At 34.3% G+C, this 10,577-nt stretch overlaps 2 protein-coding genes across 2 annotated transcripts; both read right to left on the bottom strand.

Annotated features, from left to right (window-relative positions):
- Positions 1–3,360: 3,360 nt before the first annotated feature.
- LOC120327234 (claudin-7-like) lies at positions 3,361–6,380 on the bottom strand. Its single transcript, XM_039393694.2, has 4 exons — positions 6,065–6,380; positions 4,942–5,100; positions 4,370–4,497; positions 3,361–3,824 (listed from the first exon to the last, which is right to left on the bottom strand). Exons 1-4 carry the CDS (start codon positions 6,285–6,287, stop codon positions 3,699–3,701), a joined length of 636 nt encoding a protein of 211 aa, XP_039249628.1. The 5' UTR covers positions 6,288–6,380; the 3' UTR covers positions 3,361–3,698.
- Positions 6,381–7,260: 880 nt separating this feature from the next.
- On the bottom strand, positions 7,261–9,817 carry LOC120327237 (claudin-14-like). Its single transcript, XM_039393700.2, has 4 exons — positions 9,580–9,817; positions 9,040–9,189; positions 8,649–8,773; positions 7,261–8,224 (listed from the first exon to the last, which is right to left on the bottom strand). The coding sequence occupies exons 1-4, from the start codon at positions 9,803–9,805 to the stop codon at positions 8,126–8,128; spliced, it is 600 nt and encodes a 199-aa protein (XP_039249634.2). The 5' UTR covers positions 9,806–9,817; the 3' UTR covers positions 7,261–8,125.
- Positions 9,818–10,577: the final 760 nt, after the last annotated feature.

The raw sequence follows: 10,577 nt of genomic DNA, 5'->3' as shown, positions 1-10,577 counted from the left end.
GTTTAGTTTTGAGTATGTTAACGTACAACATTTTCTTTTAAACTCAAACTCAACAAAATATCTCATTCATGGATTATAAATTCTGTATTTTGAGCCTTGCAATCATTAAGCGAAGTGACCACGACAAGCTTCCCAAATTTCCCACAAATGTCCGAATTAAAGCAGATTATTAAAAGGCCTGAGATTGTGTTTCTTTCTGACGACGTGGCTATACCCTTTATTTATTTAGGGTTTACTTGCAAACCCCGGCGAAAATTACCGCTCTAGTCATAGTTACGTTATACATATGTATATATTATATATATACTGAAATAAATTTTGATATCGGTTTAGAAGAATTCCAACACATGAATACTATCGTTAATTTCGTCCATGAAGTTGTCGTGACAATGGATCGATTAAATGTCATAATTGAATAACAATGAAAACCATCGCCGTCCATTTATCCGTGCAGAATATTCAGAATCAAGGCGTATCACACTATACAAACATACGAGGCAGTTATACCTGTGCGACCAGAGTTGTAGATTTCCAAATAATGGTTATTATTGCTCTTATCAGGGTTCTGAAACATTTAAAAATGTAAAGCCTGTATCGTATAAACAAATCTAAGCCTATTGGACTTAACTTTCCACATTCTTTCCGAAATGTTTTTGTGCCCGAGGAAATCGCTTCGATGAGACGGGCTTCAACTACCGCGAAATCGGCGTTGCGCTCCAAATTAAATGCATATTCCGCAAAATCTGACACGCCGAGCGCCAGTTCAATTTCAGGAGAAAGCGCGTTTGGTATTTATGTCTTCGTTTGATTATAGAAGGAAAATCCTCGAAAGAATTTTGTGGCTTTGCTGCTATTTGGCTAATTCGTTAAAATAAGTTAGTATACAGATTTACTTTGCCTTTTTTGGCGATTTTCCATCCTAAAAATCTATTTTGAACTACCGATATTAAATATTTGGCTTTTCTAACCGCACCATACCAAACAATACCAAAGATGGTTAAATTTATTTTAAGTAAAATTGCGCTAAGTAACGTTCTCACATAATTTCGGAAACGTCATTGAAGTCATGGGATGCCACAAGGTAGTAGTAAAACGTTCCTAAAGCTCCACATCATTCAACTATTATGAGTCACTAAATACAGATTTATATAATAACTATGTGGGCACGGAATTCCAGTGATTTGAAGACGGCGATAGCACTCATTCTCTGCAATACAGATACTTGTTCTAGGCTAGTAACGTTCGATTTTTTTGATCAACCTTATCGCTTATTTATACGACTCCGTAGGGTTGTACTACTGCATGGTGGATGACTTATGCCCACCTAAAGTATGAATCGTCCCAGTGTTATTACAGCATCCATTTACTACAACTCTTACTCGGCAAAACATTTCACAGATTGTAAATGTGTGTATCAGTAAGAAACATTGCTCCACTGAAAAGGAATGCTAGAATTTTCAATTGGTTATTTATCTTGCGCATTCAAGCCAAACTGGGGATCAGTTATGAAGCACTCTGTTTATCAGTAGAGTGATTCAACAGATGTGAATGTAGCCTTTCGTATGACCCCACAACAGAATTATGAGCTATGGCAACAACTTATACCAATGGGGAACACGATTAACCGATTCATGTGTTTTGTACAATACTAAACTGAAGTAATCCTTTTCCCGAGTTAGATTTATGGGAATTTTTCGTGGGAAACGGAGATACAAAAGAAACGTAGGCATGTTACCTCTTCTAATGATATGATTGTGGTAATAAGGAACAAGTAAAACCCAATTTTTATACGCAGATTAGAATACCGAGCGAATTACCATCATGATTCAATCGCTTACACTTGCCGCCATCTATATATCAACAACTGCAAAAATAAACATTATTCCCGGTATGATTATAGAAGATGCAGCAATTGCGTTCGAACCTGTGAGTACTATGCCAAGTTATCAAAGCTGTGAAGTCGGAGAAAATTCACTACGTTCATACTATAAACTTCTAAATATTTAAAAAACGATTTTAACTACGAGATGACAAAAAAGTCAACTGCAGGTTCAAGAAAATTTCGACTTCAACTTCATCTTCAAGTAAACCAAATTTTGATAATAATAACTTTAGCACGTGCAAGCCTTCCCTAATTATCTGTTAAGAACGCTCCATCGTCTTCATTATTTCTGAACGAGTGCCGTTGATTTTGATGTCGATTAGCCTCATTAAAAGTCTAAAATTTTAACTCCGGAGTTTTCAAAAATACGATTTTAGCTCCGACGACTCGGAAAAACGACTCCAGCATCATAAATCAAACATATATATGTCTCTCCAAGTCTACAGCCCTGTCATGCTACGTAGTTGTAGCCGTGCTAGCACAACATTATTCAAATTATTAAAAAAACAATTTTGTACCAACTACCTTTGCATAGTACCCAAACGGCGATTGGCAAGGAAACGCGCCTGTCATCGTAATAATACTTGCCTCTTGGATTGAAGAGTCAATACTTGTACTGCTCTGTAGCGCTCTACGCGGTGCTATATTCTTTCACACAAACCAAACTTTTACGATTTATTCGTGATCAGTGCTACCGAATTTGTTTTGAATTTTTGGAATGTTGATGGCTATATTCAAACATATTTCTTATTACATATATATTAATTCTATATAGGCCACGCAGATTATGCTTCAAAACATATTACACAATAATGAAACACTTCAAATCATAGCACTACATTTAGAAGCACATCGTATGACGTATACATGACCTGAGAAGAAATTTATCAGACGAGAACAATTATTTGAAATATTCAAGTTAAAATTCCTGTTATTTCAGAAACTTGATCGACAGAAAATCACCAGTTTTATGAATTATGAAATTTACAATTACGTAATATATTCCAGGTTCCAAGTGACCAATATAATGCTAGGAGATACATGAAAAATAAAATAGAGAAACAATGAGCGGCATATTTGCCCACCAAAGTACAATTGTACAAATCATGCAAAGTTCATATTTAAAATATCCTAACACACATAAAATATGCCAATAAAAGCATATTTTTTAACCTACTCTTCTCAAACAAATGCATCGTTTCGATTCCGAAATTCAAAAAGTTTAAATTCAGAGAAATTTCAAGATAAAATCAAGTTTGAACTATAAATTCTTGAATGCTAGATTAAACTATGATTTTTCAACAAAATGGAAATAGTATATCCCGACAGAAAATACACTAAATTATACATATCTTACAAATTATACTCTAAACTCGCTACAGCTTAACAAAGGTTAACTTTAAAAAAGAAAAAAAGACAATGTTCTCATTCGCATTCTGAAATTTTACCCAAATCTAGAAATATTTCTTCATACAATCTTTATTGATTTTCTTTAACAAGTGCAATTTTCATATACATAGGCTACATCGCAATGTAAAAATCACAAAAAATTATATATATTTGAAAAAAACGTCCAAAGTTGTTGAATTTTCATTAGCAAACAATCTGTAACAATTTGATAGTCTTTTTTGAATCTTCTTTCAAAACTCGTTTGATTTGAACTTCAGTTTTCGAGAATAAAGAAAAATGTAGCATATATAACAAAACAGGTTATATTACTGTATATACATTGTAAACCCAGCAATGCAAAACGATTGTGACAAAGTTTATTTTCCGGAAGTTATTTTTCATCTGCCAAATTTTGACGCTTTTCAATTTAGACATATTCTTCTGAGGTTTTTGGTTTGCTCTTGGGAGGCTTGTACGAATATTCCAATCTCTCGTCTTCGGTGGAAATACAGTTACAACAAGCTGTTATGCATCCTGATATCACAGCAAATCCCTGAAAACAGAAAATCAGTAAATTTTGAGCGAGCACAATGTGTGTCATACTGGTTCCATTACATTTGAACCCACGTACATTTGAACCCATGACAATTGCACCTGTATGCTATTGCACCTATGGAATTTTTTTTGTTTCACGGATAGTTAAACCCATACTAACCCTAACCCATGGGTTTTAGCACCCGCATATAGATTGAACCCGTGGATATACGCATTGGTTCAAATGTACATGGGTTCAAATGTACGGTCACCGTCATACTCAATGTTGCAAAATTGAGGTAAATAAGTCAACGCAAAGATGTGTATTTTTCGTCTCACTCATTTTTGTGTGCAAAACAGTGCATAGTGTGATATTAATTAAAATTAAAAACGATCAACAGTTTCATTGATAACCAATTTTTGTATATATTTTTTAAAATATAAAGCTGATTAAATGAGCAATATTATTTTACCATATGAAATGCCTGTGAGTTTGAACCTATTCTAAATTTGCTATCTCATTTACTGTATATAGTAAGCCTATTATATTAATTAGTAACTTACCCCAGCAACCCATCCAACATAGAGTGCGGAACCAAATGTATACTTGATTCCCTCTTCGATAAAGTCGTATCTGAATTCTTTTATCACTTCCGAAGCGTACCACGATACCGATGCAACGCACAAGAGCCCTAGATGTAAAAGTGGTATGTCTGATATTAGATCCCAGTTTACCAAAATAAAGAAAATACAGGAAAACCAGCATTATGTAGATTAGTTCAGGGTCACACTCCTGATTTTACTATGCATAATTTATTTGCTCAGTTACTACACCATAATTTAAAAGTGACTTTTTATCCTAACTACGTGTGCCAGTCAACACTAGAACTAAAAATAAACAGGCGTCGTAAGATGGCGCTATAGACCTAACGACAGTGGCGTAGAAAAACGTCAAACCTTCCGTCTTTGTTTAATCTCCTCGAATTGAAATTTTTAATGAAATCTTTAAACAATATCCAATGTTTTTATTATTATGATATATATCTTATTTCTTACTACACAACGCAAGGTATTTTTTAAAAAAAAAGAGGCGTAGCATGACCAATTCAACCCAACAGTATAAGACGTGATTTTACCAGCTAACACAGCAAGCACTCCTCCTACTCTAGCGAGCCAAAGTTGGTTTCGTTCTTCTACACAATTGATGCAATCCATCGCAAGGCAATCAAGAACGCAAGCTGCAAACATACATATTCCAGACAGAATCATCATGGCTCGTAAGGCTTGAAGGTATTCTGTCAAAATTAAAATATGTTACATAGGGAAAAGATTCTTTATCATTTACAATTCGGGATTTTCTAGACTAAATTTGATTTTTTTTTTCTATTGCTTTATCTTTATATTGTGTTACAACAAGTCGGCATTTTCAGACTGATGTATTTGAATGATATTACATTTATATGGGGATAAAGGTGATCTTGCACAGATGTCCTACCTCAGTAATTTGTTTTAAATTCTTCAACTTATTACATTACCCATCAACAAATACAGAGCCCCGCATACGAAATAGAATCTTTAGGTGACCGTACATTTGAACCCATGTACATTTGAACCCATGCGTATATCCTCGGGTTCAATCTATATGCGAGGGCTAAAACCCATGGGTTAGGGTTAGTATGGGTTTAACTATCCGTGAAACAAAAAAAATTCCCTAGGTGCAATTGTCATGGGTTCAAATGTACGTGGGTTCAAATGTAATGGAACCGAATCTTTAATCATTGGCAAATCATGTATTCTCAGCCATACCGGAAATATGCATATATAAATAACAATTTAAACTTCTTGGACAAAATGACTCGATTGATAGAATAATCCGTATCAGACCATCGGGTATATAAATCTTTATCGTACGCGCTTAGCTTTGACCCAAAAGCAGTGACACTGAATTTATAATTTGCGATTGGGTTTTCACAATATATATTTGTTATGAGAGAAGTGGAAGTAACGAATGAAATCGCTGTTTCTGCGCGCAAGTCATCAGCGTCTAAGTATCTAACAATCCATCTTACCCGCCTTATTTAAAAAAAGCGGTTTACTATTAGATAATAGACTATTTTTTTTTGAGAAATACAGATTTTACTGCAACTTTCAATACGGACTTTCAATTTTAACTCTTTCGGCCTAGTAGAAGGGTTTGTATATATATATTCACAGTTTTATAAATAATTCTTTCAAAATAGAAATACTGTTTTCACTTACGTTCAACATCAAAAAGAGCGGTGCTGTAGTTATCACACTGCATAATGCCTGGCGTTGGCACGGTGCATCTCATCCATAATCCTTCACTGAGATATAGAAACTTCAAACTCTGCTGAGAAGCAAGTTGACTCGATCTTTTCCATTCATTACTGATGATACAATACATTATTCCAACCAACGAAAGTGCGGCAAGGCCAAATCCAGCTGTGGTTCCGTGTCCCATTTTTAGTGATTAATCCAATCGATATAAGTAAAATTACTACAGTGGTAACACAAATCTTCAAAATGTATAATTCTCGTATTTTAAACGTAAATATTCTCTGCAAAATTTTCACAAAGTTTTACAATAAGAAAATCGCTTTTTACAGTATTACTCCATTGAAATACGTCGGAATTATAGTACTCCCGTAGTGTGTGTACCAGGTTAGGGCTAGGCCATAATTTTATTCCAATTTTCTTTTTTTTAGTTCTATTACGAGTTTGGGGACTATCTGTATTAGCCAAGTGAATATGTCGCCCTGTCCATAGGCTTCAGTCCCCTCACACAACTCGATGTAAAATAGGCGAACAAAATTAGTTCCCTACATATTGGTACACACACTTCTGCAGCGCAGGAATTATAACCTAAAATATCCTGAGAAGTGATAATAACATAATCAAGAAACTTCAGTCGGTGTTAACGTCCATTTAATCGAGTCAGACAACATTCCATTTTTATCTACCTGTATCCTGCATACGATACATTGAAAAAATTGCATCACTGTCGAACTCGTTCCATCGTCTAAAACTGCGCGTCAGTGGGACGCGGATGCTCTTTGTACTTTTATAGATCTATTTTTCATGACGCGCAACGAAAAAATAAGGCTGTAAAATGGCTCATTTTTACAGGCTGTGATTTTTATTAGGATGTCGTAATTGAAAGAGAAAAAATTTACTGGGCTGTAACAAATAAGAAGCTATTTTTTCAAATTCAGAGTAATTCAATTCCAGAAAAATTTAACTTTTCAGGCACTTCAAACAGATTTACCAATGTGGTAGAAAGCGATTTGACAAAACCAAATAACGATTCTGAAAGATCCAAGTACGACATACTAGGAACATGTCGTTACGCGAGGCAGGTCTATCGAAGATGTTTGTGCAGGAAACGAAACGCGCTATAACATGAACAATTTTCTTAATATTCATTTATTAAACTATGAGATTAAGCTTAAAAATTTACAACATCTAACGCAATATCTTTGTCTTCATTTACTGAGTCTTGATCGTTCAAAATTCTCTTCAGACCTTCAAAGAAATATATGTTTTTTTTTATATGTTTATATCTTTATATTATTCCTCGGTTCCTCCTATTGTTCAGCGATGGCAATAAAATGGGTATTTTTTATTGGGCTCGGTTCTGGCATTCATAGACAGTTTTATTCGAAAGGCAATAAAATGAAATCACTAAATTGTTGCGTGGTCTCATTTTACTTGCTATGAATTTATTCATGAATGGGTTGACTCGATTCACGATTGGAATTGACAATTTCATCGACTGGTCAACTAATATGTCGCAATGTATTATATCAAACATTTGCATCCTACTTCTAATTTTATTTCACAAAATTGAAAAATATGTAACAGTGGATAACAAATTAAAAACAAAACATTGAAGAAGTATTTACTCATAATAAAAACTATTATAAACGTTGTTTTTACTTCATGAAAAATTGAATCAGCAATAGTTCACAATTTTTAAGAGGGTGCAGGGTACGAATCATAAAAAAACGTCAACCAAAGTATAAGCAGAATTAAAGTAAAACACAATATCCAAAGTAATTCTCCTTCATTCAATTTCCGTGAGTTTTCCATGACGATTTTTATTTGGGTTCAAACAGTAATACAGTCTTAAGGACTTGAGAGTTCTAAAATTTCAGAAGTATGGTAATTTTCCAGAAACTAAACAGGAATTTTTTGAGTCCGATGTTTAACTTCATAATTTACTAGTGTTTGTACATTCGAGTCCCCCTTGTCAAGACCCATCCAGTATGAGAAAGGGAAAACTGGCACGCTTTGTTGTTATCAAATATATGCTGTCTTTTCCATGTAAGCGTCAGATTCAAAATCGACCAAATCTCTGGCACAGAAGCCGATGATAATGCCAGATAATATTGACAGAGCCTGTAAAGTATAAATCGTTTAATTAAATATTTTGCCGAGAAAAATCCGTTATTAAATCTTCGCTCTAATCTTAAAGTGAGAAGTGCCTATTATTAGCAGGAGACCAATTTCAAAGTTTCATAAGATATCACTTCATTGATTGATTCTGGTTTGCCCTTCTAGCATAATATTCACTATGAAGAACTAAGTTTATTTACTCTTTGATTCGAAAATGTCGAAAGCGCCGTCATCTCATAAAGAGCAAAGCTATGAACAATCATTAACGCGACAAGTTAATAAGACTTGAACTGGGCAGAATTATTACATAAAAATTGCCATTGCCTATCTCTGTTATGTAATACTGAAATTTATAACTTCTGGCAAAGCATTTTTTCGCATTCGCTATCGTACTTCAATGTGCTCAAATCATATACCGTAAACCTACCGCAGATAGCCATCCAATATACAAAGTTGGTCCAAACGTGTATTTGAAATCTTTTTCTATTGGGGAACGAAAATCCCGAACTACGTCTGCAGCATACATTGATACGGGAATAAGACAAAGAATACCTGGCAAAAGTAAATAAAATGTAAGCTCATAAATACATCTTACTTGAGAATCTTCATCACGATAGAATCAGCAGATCGGACAGTTAAAGAAACGTGCGATTAAGAAGTCATGTGCCATCATCTTGGAAAATTTTTATCAAACCTATCTAGTCAACAACTGTTTTTATATTAAAGCCCCTACTAACATATGCGAAAATACGTTGTATGAGAAAGTGCACAGTAGCAATCAATATTTTAGATCTATCTCTATTCATGCGCATTCCTACCTGCAACAACCAATAAGCATCCTGCCAATCTTCCGAGTCGTAACTTTGGGTCTACTGTAGTGCAAGGAAGACTAAATAGGCAGATTACAAGTCCAGTAAAAGCACATATCTGAGATAATATCATCATAGCGCGCTGAGCGTGAAGTTCTCCTGCAAATGAAATATAAATAAATGAAATACTATAACAGGGAGGAATTTCTGGCTACAAGAATTTTGAAATCACGTCAAAACATTATCATAGAAACCTTCAAACCTAAAGATTAATTTTCACCGCACTTTTTGTTTGTTGGAATGACTTGACCTTGCTTTATGTCTCCTGTCAGCGTATATACCATACGTATATTACAACTTGCAACTTTGAAGAGTTCTCAGCGTCTGTTATATGACTTTAATTTAAGCTTTAATTTAACATGTATACGTGAACATTGCCTATACCTACAGCAACATATTTCAACTAGGTCAGTTTGGTACAGTTGAGTAACTATAAACTCAATATTTATAATTCGATTTTACATGATATACATGCACAACGCAACATACCTGGAAGTGTAAACATTGATTTTCCAAATGTATCACACTGCACAAGTCCAGGAGCAGGATATGTGCATCGTATCCACAGACCTTCATCCATGTGAATGGACTGTAGATGACCTGGTGAATTGATGTCACTGGTGTGTTTCCATTCATGGTGAATTAGAGTCACCATCGTTCCAAAAACAGCAAACACGGCAATAATGCACCCAAGATAATGCAACGCTCCAGCCATTGTGAATTTAAACTATAAGTGAATTAGAAATATTAATGGGACACTTCAAATGGCGCAATTTTAAAACACCATTAGCGCGTGTGCCATGTAAGTGATCCCCAATAAGCTATGTTAATACTCTTGATGTTGTTATTATTTCGTCGGATCAAATCAATTACCAAAATGGAAGAGCGTGTTACCACACATCCGACAATGTTTTGAAATTCAGAAAATATTTCTACCCAATATCACTTAGTTCCTAGTTTTCTTTCTCTTTGTATTCGAGTTAGCAAAAATTGGAGAAACTAAAAATTTCAATTATTATCAAATTTATTGTCTTCACAACTCTTCTTGTGCTTTGATCCCCTTAAGTAAATCTAGATATAAAATTACCGACCCAACTTACACCCAAGACAGTAGACTGTTTCAAAAATCTCTAATTATCATCATCATTTTTTATTTCATTTTACAAGGTACATTTATATCAAAAGTCCATCTGTTCGGTCAAAATTTGTTTAAGAAAAATCATAACTTCGACGAACTATGTATTTAGGTAGTAATTTCAACTGTTCAATATATCTTTTTACTGTTAATTCTCAGTTTGAACTGTATCTCTGACATTATAAAATTCATCAAATTTAGAACAACTTTCCCAGCAGTCGGCGATTACAATTGATACTGAACAATCTTTCTCTCTCTATAACTTTATCAAATCCTAAATTTCAGTTTAAAATTCCTTTGTATCTTTTGCCTAAACTGCATGAGTAGGCTGGCTAAGTTGGTTATAACTCCG

The sequence above is a fragment of the Styela clava genome, chromosome 4 (genome assembly GCF_964204865.1).
Source record: "Styela clava chromosome 4, kaStyClav1.hap1.2, whole genome shotgun sequence".
NCBI lineage: Eukaryota > Metazoa > Chordata > Ascidiacea > Stolidobranchia > Styelidae > Styela > Styela clava.
This window is presented reverse-complemented; position numbering and strand designations above follow the sequence as displayed.